The sequence below is a fragment of the Rattus norvegicus genome, chromosome 18, assembly GCF_036323735.1.
Source record: "Rattus norvegicus strain BN/NHsdMcwi chromosome 18, GRCr8, whole genome shotgun sequence".
Taxonomy (NCBI): Eukaryota; Metazoa; Chordata; class Mammalia; order Rodentia; family Muridae; genus Rattus; species Rattus norvegicus.
Genome location: NC_086036.1, coordinates 81,995,789 through 82,013,097, shown reverse-complemented (window position 1 = coordinate 82,013,097; position 17,309 = coordinate 81,995,789). Strand labels below are relative to the sequence as shown.

General features: G+C 38.3%; 1 protein-coding gene across 10 annotated transcripts in view; it reads right to left on the bottom strand.

Annotated features, from left to right (window-relative positions):
* The window catches only part of Neto1 (neuropilin and tolloid like 1), a 123,276-nt gene that overhangs the window by 15,633 nt on the left and 90,334 nt on the right, over window positions 1-17,309 (bottom strand). For 6 of the 10 annotated variants that reach the window (XM_006255035.5, XM_039096765.2, XM_063277287.1 and 3 more), the window contains one exon: window positions 16,754-16,982. The exons of 2 other annotated variants lie outside the window; for them this stretch is intronic. In XM_006255035.5, coding sequence (XP_006255097.1) covers window positions 16,754-16,982 — 229 coding nt within the window. Of the gene's footprint in view, window positions 1-16,753; window positions 16,983-17,309 lie in introns of those variants that run through there. 2 more of the 10 variants (XM_039096769.2, XR_005496025.2) reach the window with 2 other exon arrangements.

Genomic DNA, 17,309 nt, shown 5'->3' with positions numbered 1-17,309 from the left:
CTAATTGTTTTGCTGTTATGCTGTGTAAATTTGGTTGTGTGTGCACTCTATCCACAAGGTGGCGGGCGTCTTCCACATTTCACTGAAGCTTCCTCAGAGCTGTTAAATGTTGCTGTGTTTTTTTGGGTAAATGCCCACAGTGGTGTAGCTGGGCCCTTAGGTACTGTAGGGGAATGTGAGGACTGGGAGGCAGAGAGGGTGGATGGGTGGGGGAACACCCTCATAGAAGAAGTGGGAAGGAAGATGGGGTAGGGTGGTTATGAATGGGAAACCAGGAAAGGGGATTAACATTTGAAATGTAAATAAAAACAATTTAAAAACCTGGAAAAAATATCGCTGTGCATCCCTCACCTGAAGACTGTTGACTCTTCAAAGCAGTAAATGAACAGGGTCCTCAAGATCAGTGTGACTCAGTGTTAGAAAAGAGGAAGTGAGTTAGAGAAAGAATTGAAGGAGCTGAAGGGGTTTGCAACCCCATAATAACAATTCCTATTAACCAGGGCTCTCAGGGACTAAACCACCATCCAAAGCGTACACATGGACAGATCCATGGCTCCAGCTGCATATGTAGCAGAGGATGGTCTTGTTGGGTACCAAAGGGAGGAGAAGCCCTTGGTCCTGCCAAGGCTGGACCCCCCAGTGTAGGGGAATGTCGGAGTAGGGAGGCAGGAAGGGGTGGGTAGTTGGGTGAGAGAAAGGGGATAACATTTGAAATGTAAATAAAAAATATACAATTAAAGAAAAAGAAAAGAGGAAATAAAAGAAAGAGATGAATAGCCCAAGCACGTACTATTAGTTATTCTAAAATCCATATTTTATAAAACCAAAGATCTAATCAGAGATTGATTGTCTCCTAATTTCATGAACACAGGTTCAGTTCCATAATTAAGAGGTTTTAGATTAATAGCTACTGTTTTAATGTTGAGTTCAGTAACTGCTCAATCATACTCCTAAAGTCTTTCCTTTCTTCAAATGGACGAAAATTCTGTAAATATTAAATCAAATGTGAACGAATACATTTCTTTCTGAGATGCTATTTCAACTCCCTGCATTTCTGGGGAAATAAATCTACCAGGGGTAGATAAAGTCAGTCACTCAATTATCATATGACAGTGAGAAACTGAGGGAAAGGAGTCCATGTTTGCAAACATGTTTTTAAGACTGATCTCACAGTCTGACTTCAGCAGTGGTCTCTCCCCTTCTCCCCTTCCTTTTTAATCTCCTTCCAAAAATTTTTTTAAATGATTTAACCTCTGCTTACGCCAGAGCTCACACAGCATGGTGATATACACATCACACACTCACACCCACAGCACACTCTTCTGATTAGTTCAGTTCTGCTTTGTCATGTGTCCCACCTCTAAATCACTGGAAATTCCTTTAGACCTATGAGAAGGAGGAGGAGGAAGAGGAGGAAATTGTTCTGAGAACATTTGAAACTACTTCTTATTTGAGTTAAATGGTTATGAGCCTTGATTACAATGGATGATTTAAACTTCCTGATCTTTAAGATGGTTTGGAGTCTCTTTGATTGTTGTTTTGAAGGAAAAGTTAAGAAAAAGTCCACACAGTTATAAATAAGTATATGTGCTATGAATCTATATTTGATATATATTTGTGTCTATGTTTGATAGGCAAATACACAGTGAAAAGGCCTGTGTGATAGAAAACTAAATTGATTTCACTCAGTACGTAATCATCATGATGTGCTTTGTTACCAGCATTGCCTATGTGCTTCAGGACCCTACAGCAGTTTCTAGAGGCATCTATCTATGGTTACATTCTGAGGCCTTTTCCCTCCATGCCCTTTTACCTAGACTTATTGTTTACAAGGACTCCATTAATTTGCACTGAGTTTAAGTTAAAACCATTGACTCAGGATTCACCCTGGACTCTGGAAATTGAGAAGCAGTCTTGACTTGAGCATTTTAATTCCCACATAGCTTCACTACTTGGAATGCTAATTAGCATCCTAATTGAATATGGCTTAATAGAGTCACAAAAATGGACTTTCACCCTGTTCCTAAACAACACTATCTCCCCCTTCATCCTCTCTCTTTTTTCTTTCATTTTATCACTGGCTAATTGATTGGTACTTAGTTGAAGCACAAAGTGATTAAGTTCATAATGACATAGCATACTGCTACTGTACCCTGACACATCCACTGAAATGTCATACCGCATATCTACTGTACCCATCTTTTAATCTCCTCCTGTCCCCTATCCTTGTTTCTGATAGTCCCCTTCAAGAATCAGAGGATGATTAGAACATGTTTTATAAAATTAGGTTTCAATGAAATTGAAAATATAAGGAACGAACGGATAACTTTCTAGTATATATGACTTACCAACATTAAACCAGGATATCAAACCAACTTAATAGATCATTAAACCAACTTGATAGATCAGCAACAAGCAACTGAGAGAGCTAAGCAACGAATGTGAGGGTTGGTAACTAAAGTCAACCTACCCTTTTAAAGGAAAAAAGAAAAAAGCTAACACTAAATTATTCAGGAGAGTCCATGAAATAGCAGTGGAAAGAATGCTACTAAACTCATTGTTGTAAAGCCAGTATCACCCAATACCTAAACCAGATAAGGAGAGAGAGAAAGAGAGAGAGAGAGAGAGAGAGAGAGAGAGAGAGAGAGAGAGAGAGAGAGAACAGATTTCTTGGTGAGCTGGATGAAAAATTATAGAAGGTTTGCAAAGAGAATTCAACAACCCACCAAATGTCAAACACCATGAGCAAGGTGACTTCATTCCAGGATGCAAGAATGAATTTATATCTGCAACTCAATAAATGTGATATAGCCCCAAAGGAGACTAAAATAAACATATTTCATGATCATCTTAATTGATGTAGAAAACGTCTTTAATTCAGCATCCCATCATGATAAAAGCCCCGAAAGAACTAGGAGAAGGCTGACTATGAAAACCCTAAAGAACTGAGCACAGACCTCTAACCAAGGAACAGGAAAGATACTCTCTCCACTTACATCCTTTCCATTACCGTACTTGAAGTCTTAGCTGTAACAGTAAGGCAAGGGAGAAGGGGGAAAAGACAAGATGTTAAGAGAAAAAGGAAACACTCATTCCATTTGCATATGGTTTGACCCTACACTTAATACATCCTAACCACTCCAACAAAAACTCTTAGAAATGATTTTTCTAAAGTTCAGAAAAAGCTCAAGATATAATTGACATCAAAATTTGGCAGCTTTTCTATTACACCATTAATGATCACGCTGAGAAAAAGCTAGGGCAACAACCCATTTCAAACTAACTTAAAAAAAACACCCACCTCTACCTTCCTGGCCCTTGTGACAGATGCTCTTGTCCCTTGGCCATTCAGTCTAAACCCGATGGAGTATTCTGAGTCACCATTGTATCAATGAACTTTTGCAAGTGCCCTAACTTGTGCTTGTGTGGTGTGTTTGTTTGTGTGCATGTGCAGGAGTGCTCCAGTAAGGTCTTGTCCCTGACTTCAAAACCTGCAAAGGCGGAAGCCAAAAGAGGAAGTCAGGTAGCCTCTGTTAACAAGTTCCTCAAGAATGTAGATACCTCAGCACACTCCCAGTGACAAGTCCCCATCCTTCCCCACTGCATGAGCCTTGGTGTTCTTACATAAAACTTAAGCTTGCCTCCTCAGACTACCTTTGTCAATCCACTGTTTTAACCCCTCCTTTATATCAGAACCTAAGGCTACAGGAACTACTTTTGCTTGTGATAGTGGTGTGCTGTGTTGGAATGTGTGTGTGAACACATGCTTGCTTGAGTGCACCCTTGTCCCTGCATCCATGCTTGCAAGTGAAGAGGCCAGAAGAGATGTTAGGTGGCTTTTGTTTCACGCCATTTAATTTTTGGAATAGGGTCTCACAATAAGCATGAAGCTCATGATTTTGTCCAAGCTATTTGGGCAGCCAAATCCTCAGGATTTATTTGTCAATGTTGGGATTACAGATGTTCATATCCATACCTGTTTTTGCTATATTGAGTGCCGGGGACTTGGTCATAAGCACTCTTACCCACTGAGCCATTCCCTTAGGTAAAACAGGAACTAGTTTTTGCTTGCTTAGTGTATCCTCACTTGCACACTTCACAGAGTACAAATTCCTCTTCAGTCAATGAGTATGAGATGCCAGGGAGGGAAACATGGCTCCAGATACATATGTAGGAGAGGATGACCTTGTCTGGCAGCAATGGAGGGGAGGTCCTTGGTTCTGTGGATCTTTGATGCTCCAGCATAGAGAGATGCTAGAGCAGTGGTGGAGGGGGCACCCTCACAGAGGCAAAGGGAAGGGTGAGAGGGCAGATATGGGATGGGAAGTTTGTGGAGGGTTAACTGGAAAGGGGAATGTCATTTGTAAATGAATTGAATGATTAATGAAAAAAAGTATGACAATGGTTTTTAGTTTCTAATGAGTTTCACTCTTTTCTCAGTATAAATGATGGGGAATAACACTAGGTCATCGAACCCAGCAATTATAAGTCATAGTAAAATACGTATTTTAGACATTAAAAACCAGATTTAAAGTAGATTGTATAATAATACTAGGCATTTGTCATGATGGTATCATAATTATTGAGTCAGACTGATAAAAATTATAAAACATGGGTCTGGAGGAATGACTTAGCAATTAAGTGAAATTAATTGCTCACTACTAAGTGATAATGAAAACCAGAGTTAAGATCCCAGAATCTATGCAACAAGCTGCACGTCCCTTAAACACCTTTAACTCCCACTCCTGTGACTCTGCCCCACTGTTCTGTCCTCCAGGCTAATTCAGGGATGTATACCCTCACACATGCATGACATACACCATGGCATACACCAAAGTCTTCTTAAATTATATACACATCTATCCATCAACACTGCCGCCACAATATCCCTCTCAAATAGAATTTTTCCTGCTACCATTTTGTAAACTAAAATTGACCCTTAGATTTCAAAGTTAGAATAAATGTCATTTTCCTGAAAAATGTTCCCCAAACTGACCCCAGATATCGATTTACACATCTTCTCTTCATGTATTTTATCTTCCTTCCATTTGCTTTGAAAAAAAATCAATGTTTCCGAAATTCTCTGTTCTGACATGATTTTTCACAAAAGCACTCAGTCTTAGGAAAAAATGTATTTCTCAATCTATGTGATATAGAGAACTCTGCTTGCAAAATTTAATTCAGTCTCACAGAATTATTATATTCCTCTGCAAAGCTGTGATTAAATTATAGCATCCCACCCTTGAGTTTTATATTCAGGAATGCAAGACATAATTTCATGTACACATTTAATTCCATAGGTAGAGCTAATTTCTTTCCTCTCTTATGATGTGAAAAACATCACAAGACACCTACTCGAGTTTTCACTCCAAGGAACTATTGTATGCTTTTCTACCATCATTATGTCTGCTCTGACTCAGCTGCGTGATGATTTATTCATTGTGTGCAATTAGACATCACAATTATAATGAGGAGGATGTTGGATTGCTTTGCACTGGAGTTATTATTAGGCCCTGCACATTTGGTACAGAGTTTATTTTGTGACGATGTATGCGTGCCTGCAGTCACTGGTTAGTTTAGACACATTGTTCTTACAAAGGTACAATATTTGGCTTTGGAGCTGAACATTTCAAGAACCTGCAGTAAACAGAGACTTCAGCCAAGTTTAACAGGACACATTGCCTGGAGCTGGTGACTGGACCGCTTCAAATGCTGACAGTTCAAGATAGAAATCTTCCATTGCCATACGGAAAGAAATGACACAGATCTTTATTGACAGCTATACACTTCAACGGCTTTAAAAAAACAGCCGCAGCAATTAATACGTATGATTTCCCAAGAGCTTAAGATCCCTCCCACGTGGCTTCGTTGCTCTAAGTCCCATTCGCCCTCTTACAGCCCCACATCTCACTAGTCTACATTACTCTACAATGTACAAAGGGACATCTTTAAAGACTATACATTGAGGCTAAGTGATTTCAATTAAAGCAATTGTTTTGTCCTAAAAAAAACTGAAGGAATGCATTATTATGTAGTAAATATTATTCTATGTACCTATGGATTTCATATAGAAAGTTCCTGGTGACTCAAGTTAAATGACTAAGTCAGTCAGTCATAAGAGAACATTAAAGATAATTATAAAATAGTAAACTGTTTTGGCTCTTGTTATCTTTGTGGTACAATTGAAATGAAGCAAAGATTTGAAAAGAAGGGATGACAAAGTAGAAGGGAAGATATAAAGAAGGATGGAGGGAAAGAGGATTGATAACAGATTACACAATTTTATATCATTTTCCTTGCCTCCCTGCATTTGGAGGAAATATATTTAAGCCTGTTACCTATTTGTCATTATTTCTCCCATTTCCTGGAGAGGGCACTGAGGGCTAGTCCAGTCATTCCTTATAATAAAGTAGTCGATTTAACTAGCTCATATTAGGACACAGTATTAAATATTCATCATCCTATTACAGCATTTGTTTCAACAACAAACCCTTTGTAAATGACTGACAAACGATTTATTTTCTCGTAGTTGTCTAACATTAATTTTGATATTAGAAACATGTGCCCACTTGCCAAAATTATAACCTTATGATGATGCTTCATGGTTGGTTAGTAAGAGGCAGATGCTTGCAGCCAACCATTGGACTGAGAACAGGGTCCCCAATGGAGGAGTTAGAGAAAGGACTGAAGGAGCTAGAGGGGTTTGCACTCACATAGGAACACCCCAGAGCTCCAAGGGACTAAACCACCAATCAAAGAGTACACATGGAGGGACCAACCAAAGAGTACACATGGAAGGACCCATGGCTCTAGCTGTATATGTAGCAGAGGATGACCTTGTCAGGCATCAATGGAAGGAAAGACCCTTAGTCTTGTGAAGGCTTGATGTCCCAGTATAGAGGAATGCCAGGGTGGGGAGGTGGGAGGGAGTGAGTAAGTAGGTAAGGGAGCACCCTCATAGAAGCAGGTGGGGAGGTGGAATAAGGGGTTTCCAGAGGGGAAACCAGGAAAGGGGATAACATTTGAAGTGTAAATGTAAAAAGTCCAATAAAAGAAAAGAAAAAAAGTTACTTAATTTAAATGATATTTTCTTTATAAAGAAAAGGAATACATTCTTATAATTTCTAAAAGTAGGCATGTGTTTAGATACACCACAGTTAGTTGGCATTGATACACGCAGTCTTCAAGTCATTTCCACTATCATGCTTCAGCAAACAACTCCTCAGCTACATAAAAAAATCAAAAGAGAAATAATTCGCATGTAGTAACATAACTAGCAACATCCTATCAAGCTACAGCCTTGTCTCACCAATGATAATAAAATAAAAAGAAGCCATGATTTTGAGAAAAGCTGGGGATGGGGTGAGAGAGGTTGAAGGGAAGAAAAATAAAAGGAAAAATGATTTTAATTTAATTTTTAAAAATATATCAAATAAAAAGAAGCTTCCGAATTTGTCCACGTGATGATTAATAGAGAGCTTAATGATTAATAGGATGTCGTGAATGTCAAAAGAGAATTCACAAATGTCATGAGATTAATCATTTCAAGAAGAGGACCTGATCCTGGATTATCTAGGTGGGCTCACCTTGAGACAGGATGTTACAACAAGGCAAAAGGAATGAAGGGAAGCCTGCTGCTGTGGAAGGAGTTCTGAGAGACACAGCTGTTTAACTGAAACTGATGAGGAGAGAGACTCTCATCGGCAGTCTCAGGAGACCATGAGACAAAACCACAGTGTCACTACAGTCTTAGCCACTTAAACCCTTAAAATGCTGACATCAGAAATATAGCAAAATAAATTTGTTTAGTCTGAGGGAATGACACTTTTGTTACAGCGTCAACAGATAACTCATGCACATGGTAAACAGGACGATTTTGTACTAGGTTAACCTGATCATCATGTGTCCACATTTGCTGTGCAATGTGCCAAGAGTAACATCTTTTAAATTATTTTTCCATCTTAGAAAGCCTTAAAGTGAACTAGGGCTGTAGTTACATGTAACAGGAAGTGCCACTGTTATATCTGAGGGCACTTGTAGTTTGACTTCTTTGCGATTGTAATAAACACCAGAACCCAAAGAAAGTTAGGGAGGAAAGATTTATTTGGCTTTCATGTCCCTATCACAGTTGATGGCCGAGGAGTCAGGACAGGAACTTAAGACAGGATGCTGGCCTCAGGAATCGAAGCAGAAACCAGGGAAGGAGAGGACACATTCCCTTGCTCGCCAGGGTTTGCTCAACTTGCTGTCTTATTCTACTCAGGACATCCTGTCCAAAGATAGCATGGAACTCAGCAGACAGCACACAGGACCTGCCCACACCATCATTAATCAACAAAATTCTGCTAGACTTACCTACCTGACAGAAGCAATTGGGCAACTAAGTTTTCTTTCCCCCAGAAGACTCTACTTCGCGGAGTTGGCAAAAACAACAATGAACAAAACAACAACAGCAAAACACTAACTAGCTCAATGATACTGTAAAACAGAAGATTTACCTAAGGAAGTCGGTCACGCAGGCATCAGCTAAGCATTCAATGGGCTATAAGTGGTGGATTCCACTGGGGTGGATTCATATTACCTACACTCAAGGCACAATGGAGCAATGAGATTCCTTAATACTGATTAACTTTTTTTCTGAGATCATAAATTATTCTACTGAAAAATACAATGTGGGTTGTCTTATTTTCTTAGATATAATTTATCCCTTTGCAAAGTCTTATCTCTAGCTTTTAATGTTTCACTAGAACCATACATATTCCATGTAGAAAAAGCAAAAGAAACAAAACAAAACAAACCTAAAATTATTACTAAACCTGAATTTTATTATCTTGTACTCATATGTACTAGATATATAGTGGGAATTTTATGTTACATATATATCTATTGTGTTTACAAGAATATATCCATATACAGTGTAGACTCCTTCTGTTAACTACTTTTAGCATCCCATGTTTAATACAGTTTAATATAATTCTCTACTATAATGTTATTTTAAATAAAAAAACACAAGTGTATTCCCAGAAATATTTAACTATTTGACTTAAGAACATTGATTTGGGCTAGAAATGGTCACACAAGCCTTTAAACCCAGACTTGAGAAACAGAAGCAGGCGGATCCCTATGAGTCTGAGGCCAACTTGGTCTACTTGGTCTACATAGAGAGTTTCAGGCCTGCAATGGATCCTTTCAAACAAACAGTTAAAAAATCTCTCGTGTATATTATTTGTTTAATTTTAAAAATATTTACATTTATTTTTAATTTGCGTGTGTGTGTGTGTGTGTGTGTGTGCGCGTGTATGCGTGTGTATGTGCGTGCACGCAGGTGCGCATGCATGTGCCCACATGTGAATGCAGGTGCCTGTGGAACTCATAAGGGGTATTGGATTTATTGGACCTTGGTTGGACATTTGTGATCTAGGATTGGTTGTACAATTGTGATCCAGGATTGTTTATACAGTGGTGATCTAGGACTGGTTGCACATCTGTGAGCCAGGGTTGCTTGTGCAGTTGTGACCATCCTGGCATATGTTGGGAAAGGTACTCAGATCCTTACACTAGGTGCTCTTCACCAGGAAGCTGTCTTTTAGTTCCAGACTTTATTGTTTTAAGTGTATGATTTGCTATTGCACAAACTACTTAACATTAAATAAAGCATTTAAAACGTAATGGTGCATGCTTTAATGTGTGGTGTTGGACTGTCCCTCAGGCACCTTGTTCCCTAAGAGAAATAAAAAAGCTTTCACCACACTTTGCCAACTCCAATCCATGTTCATTGTTGAACATGGATGGGTGAAAGAAAAGGTCATACTGAATGCATTCTTCTCTTACCGCTATACACTGACGCATTTTACTTAGAGAAGGGAACTTTATGGGAAGGCACATAGACTACTTTATGATTAACTACTTACTTCTTTTTTCTCCATTTCTAATACGGTCATCATCTTTTTCTTACTGCCGTCTTCAATTCCTACTTCTTACAGGGTTAAAAGCAGAATTTATCCTGACAGTTGGTCACTCACTTGCATTTTCCTTGTGGTTTAGGTATAATGGTTTTTCATCAATATAAATATGAAATGCCATGCACAGAAATAATAGTGAATTTTATTACCCACATTGTCTTTTGCGTCTATTTTAAGAAGACATGCCAAATTATGACATATATTCCACAATTTTCTCAGCATATTTTGTGTACTGTTGATATTTAAATCTATGCCATCTGGTATTTATGTAACTGTATGACATACACAAGTAAATATTTCCTACATTAATAAAGTGCTCTTAATCTATTTTAAGCCCAACAATTTTTAATGGTGAGCTCTAGAAATATACCTCACTGAGACATAAATTTATACTTTTGAATAATCATAACCAATGGCATTTCTTTCCTTGCAACTTAATAGTTACTTGGTGAAACGCAGGCTGAATATAGCCCCTTAGGGTCTCAGTAATCATCCAAAGTTGACCATTGTGTCTGGCATTATCTTTCCAGAAAAAAATATGTTATGATTGATTAAATATCTTAATGATATTTTATAACAGTATAATGTATAACTACAATCAAATGTTAATCCTGATAGCCACAGGTAAGTGTCGTTCTCACCACTCATCAAAGGGGCATCTTTTTGCAGCAGACGGAAACCACAACTCAGAATGCAGAGCACAACTGTTTGAAAGGTGCCTGGTCTCGATTGATAAATCTACTCATACATCTCAGGTCAGAGGATTGGAATATCTGTTGGGACAGGAACGCTGTCCCCATCAAAACTCAAGAATATGTTTGTCTAAAAGAGACCTGCAAGGTAACAGTACCAGGTAACAAATTATCAGAATCTTTAAACATCATCCAGTTATTTTCACAAAATCTCTATGCATTAGAAGCCAATGCACACTTTTGTGTCAAGAGTCCTTTTCCAGGGTTTTTAGACTCCATGGAATTCATATTTTTGGGGTTATCTGACTAAATTCTTAATCTTCCTTCTTGTTGGTGTCCAGACACTGATCTGCAGTGTCTGGTGCCCTAAGAAGCCACCAGTTCAACCGGCTCCTCTGGTGTAAGCCATATAACTGGAGTAAGTTTCATTTTCATTATGGTATTACCTGGTGAGGTCATGGCTTCCATGATGGCCTTCCCTTTTTATCACCTTATATCTATTTGATTAATGATAAGCACTCTGAGGGGAAATTTTGCTACAGAATACAAATATAGCACCATTCATGTCAGAAATTTCAAAAGCTAATTCTAAAAACTGCTCTATCATGGGTCTTGTATGTTGTCTTCATACTCTGAAAAAATTTTAACACATCTAAGAATTATTCTTCACATGTCTCTTGAAAAACAAATGTTATCCTTTACAATTTGAATCAGAAATAAACTGACTACTTTGACTCATCTCTATAAGTTGACAGGAAACTACAATGTACTATGTGAACATAAAGTGTTCAGTGGTTAAAAATATCTACTTGCTTATCTATTCATAATGCACATTTTCTGCTCATCAATCAAGACCTGATAATTTATTCTTCCATAGCTGTACATGAGAGCAGAACAGTAAACAGCTATCCATAAGCAAGAATTTTACCAACTGATGGGGTCTACCCATCCCCATTACTGAATTCAAACAAAATCCAGAGCACACTGGCTTAGGAAAGGCAGCAGTTAACCTGAACAGGTATTATTGACCAGTGTCTCCAGCATTCAATTAATGTTAAATAAATATATCTGCCACAATTGGATATGAATAAATGTACTTAAAGATAAATTTTACTACATATAACCTTTTAAATGGGGAGACTCTTCAGGATAAAGTCAATGACTATGGAAAGTGATGTAAATATATTCAGCTGTATTATTAGAAAAACTTTGACATAATTCTGGAAGATAAACCTCAATCTATCATTAATAATTCTATTTAAGAATGACCCAGAATTATTTTCCCTAGAAGTACAGAGGCCCCTTATTCCTGTCAAATACCTGGACTATGGGTAGCTTTTGTTCTGCGTGTGCACATCTTTAAAAGATGTTCATCTGTCATAAAAAGCAACACATGCTGCAATTCTGGTAATGTCTCCAGTGAGAGCGAGAGGGACTGGAGAGGAGACTGGTTTTGGTTGGTTTATTTGTTTAGTTTTTGGCCCCATGAAGCCAGCTACAGAGGGTGATTCCCCAGCCTTCACTGTGGAATCCTTTTTCATTTGTGAGATCTTGCATCTACTGTTAACTGTTAGTATTATTTCTGGGGCAGATATGGTCATGCAAGACAGACTTTGTAATAAGTTTCTTATGGTCTTGTTCAAGCTAAACATCTCCTGATGCCAAAATGAATGATGTCCTCACGATAAACACATTTTCCCATTATCACAGCGAATTCAGAGGAGAGATAAAAGCTTGCTGATTTAAAATGTTACACTGGTCTTTCTCAGCCATCATATTGGTAGATCTGTAGAATGTGTTCATTTTTTATTTTATGTATATCTGAGAGTAGTGTGATGCTGACTTGATATACACACTGATTTTAACATGTGACCGTGATATGAAGCCAGAATTTGGACATGATGGGGCTGAGGAATCAAATCAGGTTTGAAAATCATGTAGGAGTCTGCTGACAAGATTCGGTGGTCACCTATTTTCATCAACCTTTGATGAACAAGCCATACATCAAAAACAAGTAAACAAGTAAATATGTGTTGTTGGTAGACATTTGCTTTGGGCAAACAAGTACACTATATATTTTGTGAGAAAAACACAATCCGTATATCTATGAATCTTGTTTGAATAATAATTGTCTATACACACTGGTGTTTAATTTCTTAGGTGATATATTTAGAACATGGAGATGTATTTGTTCTTGATGGATGGTAAGAATGGAGTCTTTGGGAGGAGATTATGGTGCAAAAAAAAAACCCCATCTCTAAAGAAGCCTGTCATTAACTGCTGAAGCAACCATACAAAGCAGGTGAGAGACAGTACACACGTGTCACACACACATGCACACATGTGTCCACATGTGTGTAAATACTCACGCATGCAGGTACACATGTGGTGGTTTTCAGCGGCAGGTGATGCTTTGTACCACTTTGGACACAGCCGCACATCATCCATAACAAGACCAGGCATAAACTCTGCATATTAATTACTCTAAATCCATTTGCCTCTCTTATTTATGACACATTCAGTCTACACATATTGTGTTATTTGAAACAGAAAACAAGATAACACATACATACATCACACACACACACACACATACACACACACACACACACACACACACACACACGCACATATACAATCAACCCTGGATCACAGTTGTTCAACCAGTTCTAGATCACAACTATACAACTAATCCTGGATCACAACAGTACAACCAATCCTAGATCACAAATGTATCACCAAGGTCCACTAAATATCTGGTACCCCTGATGAATTCTATAGGCCACAGGCACCTGCATTCACATGTGCATACACACACACACACACACACACACACACACACACACATACATGTATGTATATCCACAGTCAACAGCACCATTCACAATGCAATTCTGAATTATCTGTCAAAATTAACATTGCATAAAGCCACATTAGGTAAGGAACCTGAAGCCTCTTCAGTGAGTCACCTAGATGCCTGTATAGAGACCCCAAAGTTGTTCTAAGCCATTTCTTCAAACAAAAGTCCACTTGGTACTATCACATATTTTCCATGCCCTACTTAGTAAAGCATGGTCCTAGTGAATGAAGCAGTAAACACACCCAGTGCATTGATTACATAATGGCTTCTCTCTTCAGACCACAAACAGAATTCTGAATACGAAGCCAATGAAGGAAAGCAAAGTACCATGGTAAAAATATCTTTAGTAATATTTAATCTACCTATAAGGTTGTAGTAAAACACAAGCTACTGGTCGACTTACAAGAAAGAGTCATTGGTTTTGCCTAGTTCTAGACTCTGAAAAGTCCAAGACTACAAACCACACATTCAGTGTGTGGGTACAATCAGGTCATAGGTAAAACTACCCCACCATGTCCTCAGAGGAGGTAGAATTGAATCAGTTTCTGATGATATTGTCTGTGGAGCCCAATCTCATCCAAGAGTGCTCATCTTGAAGTCTAATCATTTTACAAGGGCTTCAGATTGGTTATCAGATTGTTTAACATACGGAATTTGAAGGATCTAGAGAAATCATCCACCTTTCAATCGACCATATTTTGTTCAACGACAGAGAATATATAACATAATGTGTTACACAGATTACACAACAATCTTTTATCAATAGCTCATTGCCAATGAGAGTAATGATCACAGAAACTGCCATTATAAGACTCATCATTTCAACACTGTGGAAGAACATTCTGGGTCGGGTGGGACTTCACCTGCAGTTGAAGGAGCGCCCTGTGTCCTATTCATCCTTAACTGATATTAGCTACTCACTAAATGGCCTCAATGGCTCATACAGTCACATACATCGAAATATTACATTTTCTCTCAACTACATCTATATAATGCACCTGACATAATGCACCATTTATTATGCGTGCAGATTTATAGATACACATAGAATTTAATAATCCAGTTGAGAGAAAAGAGGATCTTACATGTCAGCTGAATTTTCCTTCTATCTCACATACTATTGGGCTTTCCAGTGGATTATTTTCCATACAAAAACGCCGAGGGTTAAACTATGAGGTTTTCATTTGGGTCAGTGCAACATCCCTCATACTTGATATCTTTCCACATGCCCCTTAATTGTACAGCTGAGCATGTTGTCCGCATAAAGTGGAGTTGTTGTCTCATATTGCACTTGAGTAAAATAAAACTTTAAGTCACAGTTTAAATTGAGCAGTACAGTTTCCATTTATCTGTATTAAATTTTACAGAGCAGTAGATAAAAATGGCGGATTTTTGGTGAGACTTGAGAGGTAGCATAGTAGTAGTTTGCCATTCCATATTTTTGACAGTTAAATTAGATAGGTGACCTCAGTAGGTCATGATTCCAACTTGAAAAGAATATTAAAAAATAAAAGTCATCCCAACAGGGGTCAGGTTATATGGCCGGGCATCTCAAACCACACAGGCCACATACGCCTGGTAATCTAAGTTTCATCCTACGAAGGAAAGAACTAATTCCACAGTCTTGTCCTCTGCCTGCCCACGATTCATGCACACGCATCACAGAACCCTTTAATAATAACTGAAAGTGTAAAGTCATCACACGATGCCATGGTTACTTCTAGCCCATCGATAAGATCACCTGAAATTTTTCTCTCTGTAGTGAGAACACTGACTATTCATTTCTTGGTATTTTTGCAAGAGAAAATATACATCATGCCTGACTAATGGTTCTGTAATGGTTCTGTGACACGTATGCATTTCAAAGTATCATGCAAATATTGGCATTATATTGGCAAATATAATGTGTTATATAATAAAGTATACAAAACATTGAGAATAAAATAAGGAATGTGTTAGATCTCCTATTAAGTGTATTTCACAGCACATGTCAATTGTAATTAATACTCTAATGATGGAGTCTATGGAAGCCTCTTACTGAAGACACACTGTACTAAGTATGACTGAGGTGTGTAGCATAAGTCACCATGATTTCCAATTAGAAAATTTTATATCATAGTCTAGGAACTATATAATTATTTTTTAAATGCCTGAATGAATTAAAGATCCAAGACCTCCAGCATTTTATCAAGCCCTGAGATGAAGACAGAGATTTCAACTTGTACAAACAGCCCCCAGCTGGGCAGAATCTTTAACTCACTTGAAGTTCACAGTACTATTTAGAAAGAACAAGTGTCATTCAAGGGTTCTGGCAACCTAGATTGCCCCAGCTGAGTAGTCAGAGAGGAATTTAAAGCTAAGTGAATTTGTGTGTTTTATAAAATAATTGTCTACATTTTTAGCAATCCTGAACTTAAAAACCTTACCCCCACCCCGTGCTGTTCACAAGATATCTTAGTCGGTTCCAAACTTTTTGTTGTTGTTGTTTCAATTTAAGTAAAAAGTCACTGCTTGAAAGTGCGAAGCTCTTACTCTTTAAAACTGAATTTCTTGGGATTTTTCTTTGTTTGTTTGTTATTTTTGTGAACCATGAAATAGCCAAAATTTTCTAAGAATATCCTAATCTATCTGTTCATACACCTCATTATTCATTGAACTATAATTTCCAACGTGGGGGAAAAACAAAACAAACTTCTGTACTTTGCACTAACTTTAAATGTCATCATGTCACTTCGACACCTTCTGAAGTACTTCCTAATTCTCTGTCTTCCCACGCAGTTCTCTCTCCCCGTACTTTAATTGTGGTTCTGCAGTAGCAAGCCTGCTCAGTTTAAAGCACACCGAAGGAGAAACTCACGAAATCTAACAAGTCGCATATTTCATGCAAGTTATGAAAAACGATATTTAAACTCAAGCTTCACCAGAAATTGCAGCACCACCTCCACATACTAAGGAAGAGCTAAATCCAAAGACAATAAAACCCAGCATTTCCCACTGGACGAGCTTGCACTAGCTTAGAAACGACTGTGATGCGTATACGGAGATAAGTACTCAGATCGTAATACATAACTCTCACTTGTGACTGCATCATAATGAGGGGAAAAGAAACTCACTTGTGTTAAGAGCTTATTAGGTAATACCCTGCTGTGGGCAGGCTGCGTGAAGAAAACCCCATTAGCAGCTGAGGAGTTTTGCAGCCCTGGACATTTCTGAAGGACAGTCAAGTACGGGAATCTTACGTTCTTGAAAAGATGTGAAGAGCATCTGAAACCTGCTGTTGCGGCTGCCCTCGTCTGCCCACATGCGGATCACCCCAAGGCCTGTGCGCAGCATGACGTCATTAGCCACCGTGCTGCAGAACTTGGCCTTCAAGTCCTCCACAGAGCTGCTTCCGTCATAGACCGCCACAAAGTTTCTTTTGCACTCATTTGAATTCTGCATCTCATAGTCCAAGAAACGTAAATAAATCTGCAAAACAAAGACAAAACAAACTGTTCCTTTGAAGATGTAGAGCGGAGCTAGGGCTTCCTTCTTTTTTGTTCAGTCTCACAAGACAGCCTTGATTGCAATCAGCCCCATTATTTCCCCTTGTGGGCCGCAGGCAGACGAACTAGTGCAAAGCAAATTACCTTTAATATTTTTTTCAACCGTTATTATGCTGTTTTTTTAGGTAAACGCACCATTTCCTTTAGCTAAGTTTTCTTTCCCCGCCCCACAAATGATCCTGATGTCATCCCATGATGCATCTGAAATCAGCTATTAGCTCTCAAAACTTATACACTTATTTTGTTTGGT